The sequence below is a fragment of the Etheostoma spectabile genome, chromosome 15 (genome assembly GCF_008692095.1).
Source record: "Etheostoma spectabile isolate EspeVRDwgs_2016 chromosome 15, UIUC_Espe_1.0, whole genome shotgun sequence".
In the NCBI taxonomy this organism is placed as follows: Eukaryota; Metazoa; Chordata; class Actinopteri; order Perciformes; family Percidae; genus Etheostoma; species Etheostoma spectabile.
In genome coordinates, this window is record NC_045747.1 from 16,571,548 (window position 1) to 16,592,474 (window position 20,927).

The 20,927-nt window shown below is 40.7% G+C and overlaps 1 protein-coding gene across 6 annotated transcripts in view; it reads left to right on the top strand.

The window, feature by feature from the left end:
* Positions 1 to 20,927, top strand: part of kcnh6a (potassium voltage-gated channel, subfamily H (eag-related), member 6a) — a 29,685-nt gene that overhangs the window by 6,359 nt on the left and 2,399 nt on the right. The window contains exons 3-14 of one of the 6 annotated variants that reach the window (XR_004335230.1): positions 638 to 787; positions 1,168 to 1,271; positions 2,169 to 2,478; positions 4,122 to 4,324; positions 13,519 to 13,944; positions 14,121 to 14,538; positions 15,625 to 15,833; positions 17,159 to 17,411; positions 18,101 to 18,294; positions 19,490 to 19,585; positions 19,681 to 19,965; positions 20,694 to 20,857. Coding sequence is in view for 4 of the 6 variants with exons in the window: in XM_032536983.1 (XP_032392874.1) it covers positions 638 to 787; positions 1,168 to 1,271; positions 2,169 to 2,478; positions 4,122 to 4,324; positions 13,519 to 13,944; positions 14,121 to 14,538; positions 15,625 to 15,833; positions 17,159 to 17,411; positions 18,101 to 18,294; positions 19,486 to 19,585; positions 19,681 to 19,965; positions 20,691 to 20,859 (2,821 nt within the window). In the remaining 2 variants the exon portion in view is untranslated. Of the gene's footprint in view, positions 1 to 637; positions 788 to 1,167; positions 1,272 to 2,168; positions 2,479 to 4,121; positions 4,325 to 13,518; positions 13,945 to 14,120; positions 14,539 to 15,624; positions 15,834 to 17,158; positions 17,412 to 18,100; positions 18,295 to 19,485; positions 19,586 to 19,680; positions 19,966 to 20,690; positions 20,860 to 20,927 lie in introns of those variants that run through there. The other 5 variants (XR_004335231.1, XM_032536983.1, XM_032536984.1 and 2 more) reach the window with 5 other exon arrangements.

Consider the following 20,927-nt stretch of genomic DNA (forward strand, 5'->3'; position numbering starts at 1 on the left):
CACACACACACACACACACACACACACACACACACACACGTGTCTGTTGTTACTTTAGGCATGGGGCTTGCAGTCTAAAGTGCTGTTGTCATGGAAATGCGATCAGCTTGCCAGCTCAAATCCACTAAGCATCTATTTGTTTTGTCCCCTGCTTCCTGCTGTGCTTCCAGACTCAAACAGGCACAGCAAATTGCAAAAAAAGTGGATACAAAGTAATTTGGCTGCTTTGACAGGCTGATATCTTCAGATTGTATTCGTGTCACTTTTTTCCCTTTGGATGTGTGAATGAGACAGAATGCAGGGACTGTGTGTGCATGTGTGTGTGATCTGCCCTTTCGCCTGTTTCTATTTTAAGACCACACTGATTGCAGAGTGAAGTTAGACCTGACGGAAGTGCTGCTCATTTAACCTTTTTTGGCTTTCTGTGTTTGAATTCTGTCCCTCCGTTTTACCCTATAAATCTCTCTCATTTTCTTTCTCCCTGTCCATCCTGTCCTTTCCACTCTCATGGCTGCACTTTATGAGGCTGGAGGTATAGCTCAGTGATAGAGCATTTGACTACAGATCAAGAGATCCCTGGTTTTGAATTTGACTGCCCTCTTTTTTCATTTTTAAGTCTGCCTTTCTGTGTCTAAAGGGACCTGTAGACCATGCCTGGTGGACATTGTCCCTGTGAAAAGCGAGGAAGGCCTTGTCATCATGTTCATCCTCGACTTCCAGGAGCTGATTGATCCTACTCTCAAGAAGTCAGGACTGAGGCAGAGAGTCGCCCAAGGATTGTTTTACTGTAAAGCCTTTAACATTTGTCTTATACTTTGCCTGCATGATATATTTTTGAGTTTGGGGAAGCAGAGTAAATTACTGTATGATCATATTTTACTCCAGTGATTCACATTCATGTCATTTTTAATTATGAACCAAACCGTGGTATTAGTTTCCAATCATGGACATAGTAGAAATGACCATCTGATGAATGTTCTCAGTTAGCATTTTACAGATACATGTGCACAAAGAAGGCCCTGTCTGATAAAGTAAAAAAACAACTTGTCGAGGCAAAAGTGACTCCAAAAACGTATTTTTAGGAATACAAAATAATTAACATGATTTGTGTTAGATAAAGTTAGAGTTTTGGTAACAGCTGAGCTGAACACAGACTTTCCCCCTCAGGCCAGAATCGCAGGTTGAAGATGAGGCTGCCGGTTCTGCGGTCCTTTCGACAATCTTCAATTTCCAAAGATCAGTTTGAAGGAGTGGTAGTGGACTACCTGCAGGTAAGGTGGTGTACACACACAAAAGATAATGTGATGCAGTATTCTTGTGTGGATGCATGCCTTACATTCTGCAGTAGTACCTAGTGACAGTAGCTAAAATCTATACAGAAATAATACATACATGCATAGCCTTTTAATAACGGATTGTTTTTGTATTTACTGACTAAAGATTAGGCTTACAATAGGAGTAAAGAACAAAAAAACACTTTCTCCGTTCAAATTTTTTACTCAAACTCTTTTGGGGAAATTAGGTATGCACTTTGCTGTTTCACATTCCTAGAATAGCATTGAGAATTGTTAGAAATTTAAGGTTTGTTTTGTCACCCCAAAGGACCCCAACGGGAAGAATGAGGGGGAAAAATCAACCGTTGTTAAGTTAATCTTTCTCTTTTCAGAGTCTTCTGTTTAGAGTTCTCTCGTGTTTTGATGAATCACTTCTAGTGTAGAACTATTTACTAAAACACCTGACACCGGAACTGTATTGGACCAAGTCTAACAAATTGACATGTTGGGACTCTGGCAGGGACTCTGTTGCAGGTCTACTTTGTATGTTAAGCTACAAGTTTGATTAGCAAAACACAACAAAATTTAAGAAAAAGGAAATGCTGTAACTACTGACAGATACTCCTTTTCGAAGAAATAGTCATAGTGTGTTTGTATGATTTTTGTACACATAAGACATGGCCTCCTGCTGGGTTCCTTGATAGCTCAGTTGGTTGGGCGGGCATCCGTATTTAGAGGTTTACTCCTCGACGCAGCGGGCCGGGGTTCAACTCTGACCCGTGGCCCTTTGCTGCAAGTCATTCCCCCTTTCATTTCTTCAGCTGTCATTAAAGGCCTTAAATTCCCGAAACATAATCTTTAAAAAAAAAAGATGCTGCTCTATGTCCTTGACAGCCACACAGCGAGGAAGTCCCCCTCAAAGAGTTTCGGATCCCGTCCAAGGAGAGCTGCATGCAGTCTGAGACAGAAGCCCTGATTGAACAGGACCTGGATCCTCCACCCCCTGCAGTCCAGTCCTCCACAAAGCGGCGCTCCCTGCTGACAGACCGCCTGGACCCTGGCAGCGCCTTTCCTATGGGGACGTTACCTCGAAGCTGCTCTCGGGACAGCGTCCGCAGCCTCCGGCGCGCCTCGTCACTGGATGACATTGACGGCATGAGGACAGAATGGAGCAGTCAACCTGGAGACTCCCGAGCCAACAGCAGTGAGTGTCTGATGGACACTGCGAGCACCTCAGTGGGAATTAGAGGTTAAAATATAGAATTACAAGAATTACAATTGGCAATTAGGGCTGTATTTGTCTCTAAAAGAAACTAAAAAATAGTTACAGTACACGCTTTCATCATATTAGTGAAATATAATATGGATTGTTTTTTTATTTGAAAACTTCTGACAGGAAGACAACACAATCATTCTAAATCTGATTACACCAAGCATGCAACATTATGCACATTTTTTGATTGGTTGCATTGCTTGCAAGTTTTGGTAAAATGAAATTTTTTCAGTTGACATGAGCACTGCAAACCCTGATCTGAGATATTATGTTGTTATGATGGGATCACATGATTAGATAACGATTGATAATACTGAATTATGGCCGGTCTTGTCTATGCTGCAAACAAGTAGCAACATGTTTGAAGTCAGCAAGCAAAAGGGTATGAGGGAAATATCTTACTTTTGGATTAATTAACAGAACCTTTTATTTTGTCAGTATTGAACGATGTTGGGAGAAAAGGGGTTTCCATTATATTGTATATAAGTATATTGATATTGTATATGTATATTGACACAATATAATTATTACTCCACCTTCAATGCCACTTACCGACTTAGGGCAAAGGAAAACGTGTCAAAAATGTGTCTTTTGATAGGTTTAGGTCAGTTAAACCCATTCTGGGTCAAAGAAGTATGACTATTGATGCTATAATTACCTGGAATGTTATAGAGCTTGCACACAACAGTGGCTTAAATGTTGAATGAAACTATATTTGAGTTGTCATATTATATTTGATTTTTGGGCATTGTTTTGCATTTATTAGACATAGAGAGACAACAGGCATAGAGTAATGCAATGATAACAAGTCTGACAGCAGTTGTCCTGTAATATGATCTTAACACACACTTGACAGTCAATCAGAAAGGACATCTACCATTGCCAGGATATAATGCTTGTTTCAACGCAGAAAATTGGTCAAATAAAAAATCAGATATGAAAAAAAAGGCAGCAAAAACTACAAGTTGCTCTTGATATTTCTCAATTCACTAAAGAATGTGTACTTTTCTGTCGGACAAGAAAAAAAACAGAAATAAAGGAAACATGACAGATCACAGATCTCCAACATCCATAACACGGAGAAAATCGCACTGAGTACGTGCAGCTGTTTGATGGTTGTCGTTGCAGAGACACACTAATCAATCCCTCTGTCACTCTGTGTGGATTTGTAGTCCATTTGTGGTAAAATTGCACATTGCTGCACATAAGTCCTCCTCTTAAGGAAAATATTTTGTGAGGAAACTGTACTCTTTGTTCCAATCATACTCTGGACTCCCACTCTGTCTGTCACATTTTTTCATTTGCATTACATCTGTACGTCCATCTGTGTCTCTGTGGCTGAGGGGAAATGCAGTCTGTCCTGATTCTCCTGTGGAGGGAAAGAAATATTGGATGAACAAAATCAATATGTTTCTAAAAACATTTAACTATATTTGTTTTAACGTTTGGTCAGGATTTGACCTTCAAACCTGGACACTTTAGATTTAGAAGTACGTCATACAAATGTAAAAAAAAAAAAAAATATTCAAATACATTTTCAGATATTAGTTTTCTATTTTTTCTCTCTGCTGCAGATCTAAAGCCCAGTACTCTGAACTCCACGTCAGACTCGGATCTGATGAGACATCGGAGCATTGGCCGCATCCCTCAGGTTACTCTTACCTTTGGCACTGACCGAATGAGACCTCCCTCGCCCACCGAGATTGAAATCATTGCACCCAGCAAGATTAAAGACCGAACTCAGAATGTCACTGAAAAGGTCACTCACGTCACTCAGGTAAGACTAATCCTTTTAATATCTCAGTGGGAAAAAAAGAAACAAGTCTGTCTTCCTCTGTTTGCACAACCATTCTGTTGTCAAAGCTACTGGGGTCCTGAATTTGGCATTCCTTATTGGTTGCACATACAACATGACTTATTTTCCTTAAAACAAGAACAAATTCTGCCCATGAGGTAAGATAATCCCACTTGTTCTCCATGCAGTTTCCTTTATTTCTGGAGTTTTCTATAAAATGTTCCATATCATGATAAGACATATTAAGACAGATCTTTTCTCTTGTATCCACATTGATTTTTCTTGAAAATGATTGTGCAAAATGATCACAACCTGTATGTAGATTTTTATTTATGTATTGCTTGTTTGTATTGATGAATAACTTCCAGTCAAGTTAAGCCTCATATATAGAGGTTGTGGTTACAATATCGTCGTCTGCTAGCTGTTTCCTGCTGTTATGTTATGGGGGGCTAAGCTAACCTGGGCTCGTAACACAAAGGAACACAGCTACTAAAGGATAACCTAGCCGCTTCCATGCCTGGATGAGCATGTCTTTCCTACTTCTAAAGGGGTTGTGCTGTGTTAAACTGACTCACCCAGACACTGCAGGGTTTCGCCATCGCTCTGGGTCCACTGCCCGCGTGCTCCAATGACGTCCTCGCCGGGCCAGCCCCGCTCTTTCTTGTTGTTCTAGTTCAGGTTTTAACCCTTGTGTTGTCTTTCCCTCAACATGAAAAAAAACAACACTTTCGTCGTCCCTATTTCAATGTTTTGTGGCTTTTCAAAAAAAAGTGTTACGTTTTTTGTTGTTTTTTCAACATTTTTGTTGTTTTTTTTCCCCCAATGTCTTTGTCCCTTTTGTTGACGTTTTGTCACTTTTTTGACATTTTAGCCGTTTTTTCTAAAGTTTTTGACGCTTACTTCCAGTGGGTTTTTTTCATAGTTTTTGTCACTTTTTCCAATATTTTTTATGCTTTTTTCCCCAAATGTTTTGTCGCCTTGTTTGACATTTTCAACCTCCCATATTTATGATGAAAAACTTGGAAAGGGGTAAAATTTGACCTCAGGATAACATGAAGGTTAAAAGGTGTATTTACAAAAGTTAGTGTTGTGGGAAAACATGAATAGTTTTTAAGCATCTTTTCCTCAAAAATGTTCTCTAGACAGCGTGTGGTTTGCAGCTGTCCGGTTGAGCATGCTGCCTCCGATAGCTGAATCAACTCCTCAAATGAATTTCATCTCACACACACCTGCAGTCTGGGTTTATCAGCGTCACACAAACACACACCCTCCTGTCACGTGTCAGCACTCTATTTACTCAAAAGACCTCTCGTAACATTGTCACACTACAAATACTAATTTCTGTCACATCATGTTACCTCTCCTGTCACCCTGTATGATAAGCTTAGCTTGTTGGCCATTATTGTAATTGATCTTGTCACACTGTCACATCTCTGCACATAGATACTTCAGACAAAGATGTCTATAAATGTTCATTGCCTCTGGCTCACTGAAGATGCTAAAATACATCTGCAGTTGCAGGGTGAAAGTGTGAAAGAATAATCTCACTTAAGGTGGGACATCTATGGCGCCAGCAACACAACACTCTCATCAGCCACCTGCCATCCCACCACGTGTGTCTTTGCACATTTTGGCACAATGCTCACACACAGCAGTGGAGGAAGAACCACCATGGAAAAATACTCTATGACAAGTAGGGTTAGTGCTTTAAAGTTTTAAATTAATTGTGAAGAATGGTCCCTATTTAACTTAGTAAGCCCAAACGGTTAGTGGGGGGTTAACTGGGAACCTCTGGAGGAGGCCCCTGTCCGAGAGATCTTCAATTTACACCTCCGGCGGAGCTTTTCTCGCATCCCTGTGGAGGTTGGGGGCATGGAACCAGAGTAGACAATGTTCAAAGTTCATTGCTGAAGCGGTGGCAGGGAGCTGTGGTCTCGAGGTCTTATGTGTCCTTACTGAAGCTGTGTTCAGTAAGGATGGGACCCTGTTGACCTCAACTGAGGAGGTAATGGGGTGGTGGAAGGAGCACTTTTAGGAACTCCTGAATCCAGATTCTGATGGGGAATTGTCACCAGAGTCCCTGGTGGAAGTCACTGAGGTAGTCAAACAACTCCACAGTGGCAAAGCCCCGGGGATGGTTGAGACTTGTCCAGAAATGCTGAAGGCTTTGAGTGTGGAGGGGCTATCTTGGATGACTAGGTTGATTACGTACACTTCAGCTGTGCACACACATGCACGCACACATGCAAGTACAGACATCCAAAATTTCATGGACTGACCTGTATGGTGCAGCATTGATCCGGCAGCCGGGCAGTCTGGGGCTCCGACAGTGCATCACATTAATTCAGTTTATCCGAGAGGCTTCCACAGCGGTCAGTTGACTCTCTTTCCGAACCAGCCTGAGTAAACCTGCCAAAGCATCCCATGTACCCTGTACATGGGTCAAATTTGAGACGGGGCGAGACGGGGGGTTGTAACATAATTTTCAAAGCTCCGCACCAAAATGATTTATTATTTTATTATTTTTATTCAGGAATTCAACTGTCATGTAAACCTCAAAAAATCAGCTCAGCAGCAGCTATTTTATTATACACTGAGTCATCCGCTTAAAGAAGGATGAGACCAAAGTGTTTGTCTGTACAGTTGTGCTGTTAGTTATCACTAACTTATATGTAGTTTGCTGCTAGCATGCAGTCTGTAGTCTGACTCCCCCCGTGTGAAATACCCAACTCCTTCCTACATACATTGCAAAACGCTTTGTTTGCATCACATAAAACTGCAGTAATCCAGGGGTATTTGTCTACCCAGTTCTCCCAGTACCTGCAGAGATGTTTTTTGCTTTTTAGCTACATATTTCTTGGGTCCTGGGACACCAGCCAGAGCCTCCATTTCAACAATGAATGAATGACAAATAGCAATGATTATTTATCTAGCCTAGCCGCCTATGTAGCAGCTGATGGGAGCTGGTTGCAGTACAACTCAATCCCCATGAACAGTTTTTTATGTTCTCTCAGACTATAACTACTCGAGAGTGTGCTCTTGAGACTTTGCTCTAATTTTGAGACAGTTAGGGCAGGATTTGGGATTCGGGACAACTGCTTACATATCGGGACTGCCACAAATTTTTCGGGACGTAAATTGTAATTTCCCCACTGGGGATCAAAAAACAGTATAAATTATGAATTAAATTAATTACTATTACCCTAACTCTGTGGTGTAGAGCAACCAAGGTTCAAGATAAATCAATAAGTATAAGCCCCAAAGTTTGGTATAAACTATACAGTATATACACAAGCCAACAAGGAATTTCTGTATTATTTTATTCCATTTATTCATTTTTATCAATTAGTATAAGTTGTTCTCCAGAAATAATTGCCACCATCACTATGTGTAGTTTAATGAAGTTCTAAAAAAAAACCTTGGTGGTGGGAAGATCTCACTTCTTTGCACCAGGGGGGCGAGTGCTATCGACAGCCGGCTGCACAATGCCGGAGCAACGTGGTTTCTGTGGCCCTGGAAAAACTGACAGGACAAACAGAAGGCCACCAAAAATGCCTGGCAGAACACTTAACTGTTATCTTGACTCTGTTGATGTCATGTACAAGTTTGGATAAAGAGTGTTTCCTCTGTGTTAGCATAGCAGTTGAGTGGAGTGTCAGTTGTTTGTGTTGGAAGGTAGAATGCAGTTATTAAGTTATAAGGCTATTTGTCTGTGGTATGTCTCCTGTTGACAGACCACACACGACCTTCCCAAGGCCGTCTTCAAAACAACAATTGAGTCACCACGTCCTCCCTAAATCTCGCTTTATAGTAAAATAGGGGCTGATATGTGTTCAGTTGTTTCCAGGGCAAATTAACGTGTTTCAGCAGCTATTTTATAACATATTGTGGCAATTTATGAATCTCTCTCAGTTTGTAATAGTATTTCTTTCTACTAGACAACACTTTTGCAGATATGGTACCTGGTTTGATGGAAAACCCAATACTATACTATCAGAGTTTTTGTGTGTTTAGCATAATTTGTTTTGGATGGATTCTGTGTTGATCCTTTTCAATTAAGTTATGCTTTGGTAATTTAGCTGTCCTACACTATGTCTACTGAAGTTTTTTTTAGTGGAGGAATGTTAAAGCCTGTCTCCAGACTTAAAAAAGATATTCTGTTTTTAATAATAATTTGTGTCTGACATGGTTTTCAATGCTTCCATTTCCATCTGCTCCTTCTCTCTCATTAAAAAAAATATCCAGAATCAATTGCAAAATGCAATTATTTTTCATTTAACAAATGTAACTACTAGACACATGGTGTATTCTACTGCACTGGACTGGAGGCTTCAGGCTTTCACATCACACTTTTGAAAGTGGCATATTGAACCACGATTGGCTTCCAAACTAATTGATGGAATTATGTTGTAAAATCTTGCTTGCACGTACGGGTCTGTGACTGAGATTTAAGGTTCTCTTTCTGCAGAAACAACAACCTTCTAATGTCAAACTTTGCATAGTGAAGCTCAAGTGAATTAACCATAGTAAAACACATTTTTAAGGGGGGCTCTTTGAGGGACCTTTTGTAGTTTTATTTACCAGCCATCACCAGAAATATACACGTTTCCTTGGAAACACATACAAAAACAATAACCTTTCATTAACCGACTATAGACTAAATACATTCATTCATGCATTTTAGTTATTTAGTATGAAGTGTAACAAAACAAGCATTTGTTTTTTAAATGTAATGTATAAATACTTTGTGTTAGTCACTTACAGCCTGAGGTATCTGCTGTATGTGATGTCACTATAGATGGTAACTAGGCAGCAGAGAGTACTGTCCTCACTGTTAAGTGTGTGATGTGGTGATTGTGTGTGTGTGTAAGGTGGAGGGGGATCAAAAACTCTCAGTGAAGCTGTCTGTGAGAGTGGGGAGAGGTCCTGGTGAGATGTAGTTATGAAAGCGAGTAAAAAGAACGACGGCTGTGAGGCTATTGAGCGGCAATCGGTGGCTTGACGCTGATGCCAGTGACCTTGGCCTCTGGAGCTAATGGAAGTGGAGGACAGCGGGTATGCACTCTGATCCCTTAAACTTTCAGCTGCCCTCAAAATCACACTGCAGTTTTTGGCCTGTTAAAACCGCTTGATTCTCTGTGGTATCGTGGTCACGATCACAGATAAATGTAAAGCCCTGAAAGTCAGGTTTTAGGTCACAGAAATCGTGGCTGCTGTCATGTGGCAACAAACTGTAATAATCAATAATTACACCAAGTGCAAGTTTTATAAAGAATGATCATGTTGTTTAAATGTAATTAAATCTATGAGAAGCTGTTGCCTTTACTTTTTGTTATGTGCCGTTATACAATAAAATTGTTCATTATCCCGCCTTTATAATTGGATTTCGATTGGCACCTTACAAAAAGGGAAATGGAGGTTGTCATTGATCTTTGTTCATATTGATTTGTCTGCATAACATTAAGCACACAGTGTGATTGACTGGACTGTAGCTTGTAAAAGACTGGTAACAGTAGAAAAGGCTCAGCATAATGTAACTAGTGTGTGTGTGCGTGTGTGTGTGTCTGTATGTGTGCGTTTTGGGAAAGCAAAGTGTGTTTATGTGGTGCCCCCTGGCTTTACATCAGCTTACAACAAGAGGCTGTAGAAATATTCAGTTTAAATTTACCATAACTTTTTTTGAAAGGTGCCACCATGATTTTTCAAATTGTGCGTGCGTGTGTGCGTGTGTGCATGCACACAATTGAAGCTTAGGTAAACAGGTTTATATGTTGTATAATGACAGAACATCATCATTTTAATACACCTGTCTATCAACATCAAGACAATAATTTGGTAACTTTGAGACAAATGCAAAAAAAATAAATGCACAAAATAAATGCAAAAAAACATTTTTTAAGTAACTAACCATAAATCAGGCTGCCAGTGTCAACAGGGACGAATACACTACACAGAATACTAAAGGAAAGCTCCTTGGGCTTTCAGCAGTTATTGCTTGTTGAGCACCAGTGGAAGAGGCGGATGTCGTCATTCAAAGGGCCACGGGATCGATTTTTTAAGTTTAAAGGAGGATCCCATGGTGAGGGCCGGGCTACAGGGAGGGAGGAGAGAGCAGGAGGGAGGGAGATACAGATGGATGGATAGGGGTTTCCTCCCTCTCTCTCACTCTCTTGCAGTCTCTTTAGTTTTCTCCTGCTGTTTACCCTGTGGTGCGCTTCAGCATGAGCTTCAAGCATACACTGCAGCCTGTGAGTACCTCAGCCTTACTGGGTCTCTCAAGCTCCCTGGTGTCCTCCCCAAACTCTCCCTTTCCTTTTGTCTGCTCCACTGCCCTGTTTGTTTGTTGTAACCTTCCCTCCTCTTTCTCCTTCTTTCTGTCTTCATCCTTCATCTCTCCCCTTCCAGCTATCCTTCTGCAGCTCCACAGGCAAGCAACACCATTCAGGTTAAGCTGATGCCATGTCACCTTGCTAAGACAAGGAAGACCTTCTGTCTTTTTAAACCATTTTTCACAGATTTTATGCACAGAATCTATCTTATTTTTCTTGCACCTTTTTTAGGTTTACTGAAAGGGTTCGTTTAGGGTACAAAAAATTGTATTCTGTTTATTTTCAGAGTGATATAAGACAGGATGAGTAGGATGCACTGGCTAAAAAGTTTAATTACATTTACTAAAGTTTGCAAGAAGAAAAAATAACTGAAGTGAGTTGCATATGAAATACATTGCACTTTGAGTTGTGACTTTATTCAAAAGTAAGGATAAAAGTGTTTTTTTTGTCTCCATACCCGATTAGAAATCCCAATCATGTCTGTGTTTTTATGATTGGGAATATTCAGTATTCAAGCAGTACTTTCAAGCTAATTTCATACATTTCACACTGGCATTCATGATATATAGGTACAATATATGTCCTGTTCAGTCTATGCTCATCTTCCCTTGCACTTCACACCACAACTTCCTTCTCAAGCTAATATGTAACATGTAGAAATGTTGACAGTGAACTATTGCTATGTTAATTATAAAGTCAGAGTAGCAACACAGAGCTCTTGCGTGCAAACTGGTGGTTTCAGTTCTCTGGTTGTCATTACGAAACAGCGCTGTGCACAACATCAATACCTTAACATTTCTTGGATGAGTGAACTTTTGCTCATGTGTTTACATTTGTCATTACTGTGTTGTCTTTTACTGTTTGGCTCTTGTGGTCAGTCGTTGACATGCAAAGGAGGGCCAGAGGTTGTTGTAGGTTGTGTTCAGTCGGTTTCCCACCATTTCCAATTACTGCATGCTGTTTATTGGTTATGAAAAAGATTTCTGGAACTCCAGCAGAGCCAACATCTAACTATCATTAAAGGCCATTCCATGCTATAATGGAAAGCTATGGAAGCCTTGGTTATCCCTAGTGAAGATCTAACTTTTCCCTCCGTTCTTGTTTACCAAATATGGCCATGAACACATTTAGTAACTTAGTTCTTTGTCCTTAAGAGGCAATTTACTTTGACTATGTCCGATCAATGTTTACATCCAAGCTGGAAAAGTGGATTTAAACAGCAGTTTTTCCCCCCAAAGAATTAGTCTAAATAGACAATACCATGTTAGATTTCACTTCTGGTCCCTGTATCAGTTGAGTTTTTGGCACTGCAGCTACTTGTCGTACATGTCTATCTTTTGTCATGGTGACTATGACTATAATTATGCAAACGAAAGTGCAAATGAGGGTCTGACCACTGGAGGGTTTGTGAGGAGATAGAAGGACAACAATGCACCGCAAGAGCATTTTTTAACATAGGCTAGGTAGTTAATTAGTGTATATGTTTCAGTAGTGGGGCATCAGAAATATTTAGTTTTATAGAGGAGGGCGTTTTCACACCACCAATGACTGTTAAACCCACCACATACAGCAGAGAGTAGAGTCCTAAAGCCAGCCCTCTGCATGGCTCCCAATCAAGGCCAGCACTTTTTTTGGTCCACAGTTTCAGGGTCACATGGTGCAACCGAGGCAGGTGAAGCTCTTTAAAACAGCAGTTAAGGATTTGTGACTTTGTTAGAGCAGAGTTTGTGATGTTATAGTTTTCTTTGGTTTTTCTGCAAGAAAGATGGCTTCCCCCTCTGTTGCTGTGGTCGACACTAGGAGTGGGATAGTAATATTCATTGCTTCACTAAGTCGTTCACTGTTGTTAGTCTGTTAATGCAATTAGACAAATCACCCAGAGAGTAGTGGTAACACTGGATGGGGATTTGATGTTTTTTGCCTCGCTAAAGGTTGTTTTTTTTGTGTTATTGCTGCATTTAACATTTTGCATATCAAGAAACTGACTGAGTGTGGACATGTTGCCCCAAAGGGCTGTGACATTTTCTCCAGCCAATTGGTAAGAATCTGTTGGATTAGGTTGTTACTTACCTGTCAGACACAGAATATTATACATCAGTCCGTCTGGGACTTTACTTTTTAAGTTGTAAACCGTTTTTGCTAGAGGCGTGCGTTGCAGTAAAATGCAACCTCTTGATTGCTACTTTAATTTTCAACAGGACCATCCCTGTAATTCCCCATTTTTTTGTTTTATTCCCCCAAACTTCAGCATAGTTGTTCAAAACAAAAATACTTAAGCAACCTGCTTTAACATGCAGATCTGTTAATGTGCCATTATTTCAGAAATAAGAAAATATGAATTTATAGATAGAGTGTTAGCTGTTTTGTGAAAGAGATTAATTAATGAAAAGAAACAACATACTGTTTAAGTCTATACTGTTTTAAGTCTATACTATTTACACACAAAATAAAAGTAGAGGGTGAATTACTGTGCAGTGCATAAATATTAAACCTCATATGAAGAATAAAACCTTCAAATCCTAAAAGATTTGAATTCCTAAAAAAAGTTCAACCTGGTCATAACTGCAATACTTAGTTAATGATAATGACAATGACAAATAAAAAGTATTGCTCTGCAAGCCAGTGAATACAAATCTAAATTACTTTCGGATAATGTTAGTATCTTGCTTTTCCGTATTATAATGAGTTTTTCCTTCCAAAACTCCTGTTCCTGATTGAGATTTGTCTTTAATAAAGTAACTTGTTTTCAGCTCAGTCCCTATAAAGAACACTCCATCCCACAAGTCATGGATCATGCTGTCCTACCTCCATTAATAATAACACCCTCACCTTTTCCTCTTTCCTCAGGTGCTGTCTCTCGGTGCTGATGTGCTGCCAGAGTACAAGCTCCAGGCCCCACGCATCCACAAATGGACCATCCTTCACTATAGCCCCTTCAAAGCTGTATGGGACTGGATCATCCTGCTGCTGGTCATCTACACAGCCATCTTCACACCGTACTCGGCTGCCTTCCTTCTTAACGAGGTGGAGGAAGAGCGGAGGAGAACCTGCGGCTACACCTGCAACCCGCTCAACGTGGTGGACCTGGTGGTGGATGTCATGTTCATCGTGGACATCCTCATCAACTTCAGGACCACCTACGTCAATCACAACGACGAGGTGGTCAGCCAGCCGGGACGCATCGCGCAGCACTACTTCAAGGGCTGGTTCCTCATTGACATTGTGGCTGCCATCCCCTTTGATCTGCTCATATTCCGCTCCGGGTCTGAAGAGGTGAGAAAGAAGGGAAGACAGTGGACGTCAGAGGCATCACAACATTAACATAATTGCAAACTAGAAAAAAAGTGCAGACTTTGTTTTGTGTTTTTGAGACTGTAAGATGACATAGGTGGGTGTGGGAGATTAAGTGTCTAATGTCGCTAACATGAAGTCTACTCTTTCTCCACCAGCCTCAAACAACCACTCTTATTGGATTACTGAAAACAGCCAGACTGCTGAGGTTGGTACGAGTGGCCAGGAAGTTGGACCGCTACTCAGAATATGGAGCTGCTGTCCTTTTCCTTCTCATGTGCACCTTTGCCCTCATCGCTCATTGGCTGGCCTGTATCTGGTATGCAATCGGCAACGTGGAGCGCACAGGTTCCGCCCGCATCGGAGGCATGAAGATCGGCTGGCTGGACAACCTGGCTGACCAGATTGGTAAACAGTACAATGACAGTGATATAGCCTCGGGGCCCTCAATCAAGGACAAGTATGTTACAGCCCTGTACTTCACCTTCAGCAGCCTGACCAGTGTGGGTTTTGGGAACGTCTCACCCAACACCAACCCAGAGAAGATCTTCTCCATCTGTGTCATGCTCATTGGCTGTGAGTAGAGTGGCAGTGAGTCTGAACTACCAGCAACATCTAGAACAAATAAAATATATCCGGTCACACTTGCGTGAATGCAGGTGACTGACCGTCTCCTGCTGAGACATTGAGTTATTGTAGTTGTTGGTTTTGTGACAGAAAAATGTATAATGAAGAGCCGATAAAGATTATGGTGTTGTTGGGGAAGAGGAGAAGAAAAACAAGCTGTAGTAGTGCAGTGTAATGAAGCCAATATCATACAATACCGGCTGGTGTGACACAGACGCAATCAATGTCTCCTCCATCTTGGCTCACTGAGAAAACTGCAGCGATGGACAGCCAAGTGTTGTCAACCACAAACCCTTTTTTGCAATTGGTTGAGGCCATTGGCGCCAATTTATGTTTTCCTCTATGGGTGCTCAGCACCAACTGCAATGTTTAATTTTAAATGAATATAGCCTACTGGCAGTCTGGCACACGTGGGTGCTCAGTATTTTCCGGTATCGGCGCCTATGGTTGAGGCTGCAACTTCTCTGGTCAAAGTTTATCGAAGTTGAACTCCATATGATGCAAAGATGCAAACAGAAAAGAAAAATGCAAACAGTAAAGGGGGAGAGAGAAGGGAGAGGGGAGATGCAGCAAAGGGCCGTGAGTCTAAATTGAACCCAGGCTGCTGTAAGAGCTCAGTTATGGCGTCAGATTTATGTCATATTCAGTCTTACTACTATACATGGGGTTACATGCACTACCAGTTGAGATACCAGGGAGCCTTGGTGATGGTAACTTTTTAATGATACACACATTTTGCTCTTAAATATTGGCAGATTGATTAATCAGTTAGATTGTGTCTGAAAGACAGTCTTGGTACTTGGTAACAAAATAAGGACCTGAATGTCATTCTTCAATATTGTGTTTAAATTATCTATTTTGTAAAAATAATTTGTTTTTACAGAAGTAATATCAGCTTGTTGCAAAAGGTTTAAAATACATTCATTTGATTTTAATTACTATAATTGCAGGCTGTAAAATTGTACATTCCTCGAATCTTGGTATCATCAATTTCTCCAACATATGGTATTTTGGTTTCACATCTGTCCCATGCAGCTCTGATGTATGCCAGTATCTTTGGTAACGTGTCGGCCATCATTCAGAGATTGTACTCAGGCACAGCCCGTTACCACACCCAGATGCTGCGGGTCAAAGAGTTCATCCGTTTCCATCAGATCCCAGGAAGCCTGAGACAGAGGCTGGAGGAGTACTTCCAACATGCCTGGTCCTACACCAACGGCATTGACATGAACGCTGTAAGTCATGTAAGACATTCATCCACACGTTTTCGTGCAACAGTTCACAAGATGCAGTGGCTCCATATTGATTTAGAAAAGCTTTTGTTGGAAAGTGGATATTTAGACAGTTTAGATAACTGTGTAATTGAGGGTGTAGCTTAGTGGTAGAGCATATGACTGCAGATTAACAGGTCCTGTGTTCAAATCTGGGAGCCTCCTAAATCATCTAGTCTTTTTGTCTACTGTAAATTATCCCAAACCACAACGTCTGTACTGGCCACTCAGCTAGAACACAAATCAATAAGATCTGACAATGCATGTTTAATTTCTACACCATATTCTGTATTTATGATCTCAATCAAACCTTTAGGCACGTTAAGTGCAAATATCTACGTATTTCTGCATTCGTTACCAACATAGATACCGTAGGACAATATATGCATGTGTTGTGCTTTCTTTAAAATATCTCATTGCAAGCTCTGAAGTGAATGGTAAAAATAAACAGTCTTAAAAAACTTAAATCATTTACCAGCATGTGTTAGCGCACTTGCTTTCCTCTGGTTGTCTTTTCATATTTCCCATTGTTGTTTGTAGCACTACCTATGATATTCTGTGTTAGACATACATGGGTTGATCACCTTGTTTTTTGCTGCTGCAATGATCCAGTCTTCCCACATTGAACTTTCATGTAACCAAATTAAGGTTTTTTATGTTACATTGAAAGTGAGTTTGATTTCAGAATGAGAAATAGTTATTCTAAATATCTTTTCCATCTTTCCTTTAACACACTCAACTTTTTTCCTCTACTTGAAACTGGTTTTGGCATACATGATACTGTATTGATAGAATAACACATCACTTGCACTGATCTCAGTTGGGGGTATAGCTCAGTGGAAGAGCATTTGACTGCTGATCAAGAGGTTGCCAGTTCAACTTTGGGTGTCTCCTGCTATTATAAACACACATGAGTGTTTCCACTGAGGCTAAAATATTAGGAGGCTGCTTTTTAGTGATGATGTGCGTCATATCGCTGCTTGGGCTTAGGCTGCTAACAGCACTGGAGCATGACACAGCTGGGGAGAGCCGCATTAGGGCCTGCCAATTCAATGTGAGAATAGATCATCACTTGGAGCCACTGTCCGTTGTGCCCTGCCTGAATCAATCTTGACACGATCTGCTCTCATTCTCACCCCGCCGTTTCTTTTTTAAACGTCTTTCAGATTAATTTAGCATTTTCTATTCTTAGATTACATGGTTTTAAATATACAGGACAAAGAGATGCAGGGGGAAAAGACAAAATGATGGGAAATTATTTGCAGTCGATTCACCCAATGCTCTCTGTTGCCCTGCAGGTTTTAAAGGGTTTCCCTGAGTGTCTGCAGGCTGACATCTGCCTCCATTTGAACCGCAGCTTGCTGCAGAACTGCAGGGCTTTTCGAGGTGCCAACAAAGGCTGCCTGCGGGCTCTGGCCATGCGATTCAAGACAACCCACGCTCCGCCGGGTGACACTGTGGTCCACAGTGGGGACATTCTCAGCGCCCTCTACTTCATTTCCAGAGGTTCTATAGAGATTCTCAGGGACGATGTGGTTGTGGCCATACTAGGTAAACTGCAAGGCACTGTGTAGTTTCTGCTTACTTTGTCTATTTTCCAGTAAGGTTGGAAATCAGCCATTATTTTCATTATCAGTCTTTCATTTAAATAGTCAATAAATCATTTCACTCATAAAAAGTCAATAATAATGACCAATGTTGATTACAAATAACAATACTCTAAAATGAAATTGCAAAAAATCATCATCATTTTATTTTTGTTAAATGACAAGAGATTTAAACAATAATTATAATCATGAATAAAACAAAAATTCTTTTGATACTTTTTGTATCTGCTTCTTTCCCACAAAGCCACAGCCACAACTCGCACTGCCCTTTACAACACACACACGCAAACACACAGTGTGTGTTGTGTTGCCAGAGGTGTTTGGGCACAGACTCACTTCCATTCTACAGTGGCATTGATCATCAATAGGCCCTGCACTCAGATCCAGGCTACATAGGTCATTTCTGTGTTTGAGGGAATCATTAATTTGTTTTGGAGCAGCAGCACTGCTGAGGATCAGTAACACACTAGTGCTTCTTTTTTCATTTGTTTTGGATCAGATTCATCCATCAAAATGATGTCAACAAACTATTTTCACTATTACTAGCAGGGGCTTGCTTTACTTGGCAAAACATACTGATTACCTGTTACCCTTTTCCTATGCTCATATTTCCTTTTGCTGTGGTTTCTGTAGGAAAGAACGACATATTCGGTGAACCTATCAGTGTGTATGGGAGGCCAGGTAAATCCAGCGCGGACGTCAGGGCTTTGACCTACTGCGACCTTCACAAGATCCTGAGAGACGACCTGCTGGAAGTGCTGGACATGTATCCCGACTTCTCCGACACGTTCTGGAACAACTTGGAGATCACCTTCAACCTGAGAGATGTGAGTGCCACCAGAGGAGAATGTTACACATTGAATCACCATCCTAATAGTGATCACGGTCTTTATTTCATGTATTAAGAAATGAAGACAACTAATGGCCAATTGAATACCACAAACAGCCCCAAAATCGCTATTGCCAAATCCACCAGACTCCATTTAAATAGTCATTTTAATCATAAAACACTTTTATAAAAGTTGACAGAAACAAAATAAAACTACCACTGTTTGTATTTCCACTGTTCCAACAATCACCACTCTGGTTTGGTTAAAATAAAACCTTAATTTTCCCATTTGCATTTGAAAAAAGGCTGGCTCTACACATTCTAAAGGTATTGTTTGTTTAAATTGAATCTGGTGAGTTTGGCGATAGCAATTTCGGGCTTTTTCATTTTAAACAAAAAGAATCTTACTCTTTAGAAAAAAGGTCTATCTCCATAATGTTGTCAGACACTGAGCCTGTCGGTGGCAAAAACAGAACTTTTAGGGGAAGGAAATTGATGGTGCTATTTGCGCTCTAGGATTAAATTTGCAGCCCTGTTCACAACTGCCAGTTACAGCGTTCTTGCTCAATACTGGACCAATTTAAAGATTGTTGTTCACATTAGTCACTTAGACATCAATGCATAGGAAATAAGGGTCCCGGTTGAAAAAAAATACATTGTGTAATTTTCATTATAAGCAAACACTAAGATCAATGCCAAAATCTATTTCCTAGCACATGAAATATTTGCAAAGCCTTTTTTTTAAAATGCCTTGAAACTTTCCTTTTTGTTATTAGCTTGCGATTATTTTTTTATCCTCTTTTACTGGCATATCCCCTCCATTTATGGGACTTAACTGCCTCTATGCACAGGACATCCAGCAAAACATTGCTCTATAGCACCACAAGTGGTCACAAACTCCACAGGGAACCTTAAAGTGGGGAAATCAACAAGATATCATCACTTGCTTCATCTATCTCTTTTCAATTTTATGTTGTATCCTTGTCCTTATACTATATATCCACCAAAACTAATTAGAAAATTATTTTTGGTGATGCACCTGCCATATGTGGGTCTATTGTTTGTGTGCTGTTGTTTTTTTTCTTCTTGTGGATCCCTGACCGATTCACTGCTTCAACCATAAGTAGATTAATTATAGAGCTACATAATGAATGTGTATTTTTGAATTACTGAAGCTGATGTGTATCAGGCAGATAGAATACACCAGCCAACCCAGGGCAGGGAATCTGAATGTGGCTACCGCCGGACAAGGCATCGGAGAAGCTCCCTGCGTCGTCGAAACCGACCAGGTGAGTGTGGGACAAGGCTTAACACACTTCCGTATTTTTCTCTTCCATACTAATCCCCGTATTGTCCTGGCTGTCATGTGACAATATCTGTACAGACGGCATGGACCGTGAAGACTCTTACCCCGATCAGTCCTGTCCAATGGCAAACCACCAAGGCACAATGTCAGGATCCCATTGGGAAGACCTCTGCAGCAGCGCTAGTATCTGTTCGCAGTCTAGTGATGAGGAGATGACGCCTATGGGACAAAGCAAGGGGGAGCTGTACCCCACCAGGGGGGACACCAGAGACTACTCCCCAGCAGCAGTCAACCTCTTGCCTCACAGTGGACCCTCAGCAAGGATGGGACCACCTGTAGACCCTGGAGGACCACAATACTCAGGTAAAGATCAACATTCCCTTCATTAGTCATGTATGCCTGGTTGAGCCTTATAACCTTAGGTTTACCAAGTTACTTTTCAAATCACAATTCCATCAGTTTTCCATAACACTTTTCCTACATGTCTTTCTCTACCTTGAAGGCGAAATTGGATGCCACCATGTTTTTCCAGATGTGTTAAGGACAAAATGTCTTTTACAAAACGAGAGAAAATTGTACATACTCCTAAAATCTGGTCCCCTCTTTGAATACAGTGATGATATTTAAATTCCAGCTGATGACAGGTAGGGGTAAAATTAGAAAGAAGCAATCAAAGTTGTATCTCTTTCTTGTTGCTCTAACTATAAATAATAGTGAAATAAAAATAGGATTTAGACTTACAGTTTTTATAACAAAGTACACATTTGTCGATATATAACTTTAAAATTCCAACCCTACCAATTCCTCACCCACAACAAGACGTGGCAGCACATCACCCAAACCCTTATTCAAAACTGAAAACAAAAGAATTGACATCAACAGCAAAAAACAATGGGTAAAATTGGAGTTAAAATAAGTTACTTATAACTGAAAAGATTTGAAAACTAGTAAAACTCCTCCAAAATTGGAACGAAAATGAAAAATTATGTGAAAATAAAAACTGGAATACACACTGCATGGTGCTAGACAGTCTATTTTGCTCATATATTGCATGGTTTGTTTGAATAACTGATTCTTCTTCTGTCCAGCAGCAGCCCCCATCAGCATGCCTGGCCTGTATGACTACTGGCCGGACCGCAGAGACAGCCAGAAACGTTCATCCTCAGTCAGGGCCAGTTTCCACCCTCCACCCTGTGCTGAGGACAGGCCCAGTGAGCTGGAGTCCAGACTGGAGCTGCTGCAGTCCCAGTTAAATAGGTAATTTGGACATTTGTATACATAGTAAAACAAGGGGGCATCCGGATTTGAACCGGGGACCTCTTGAT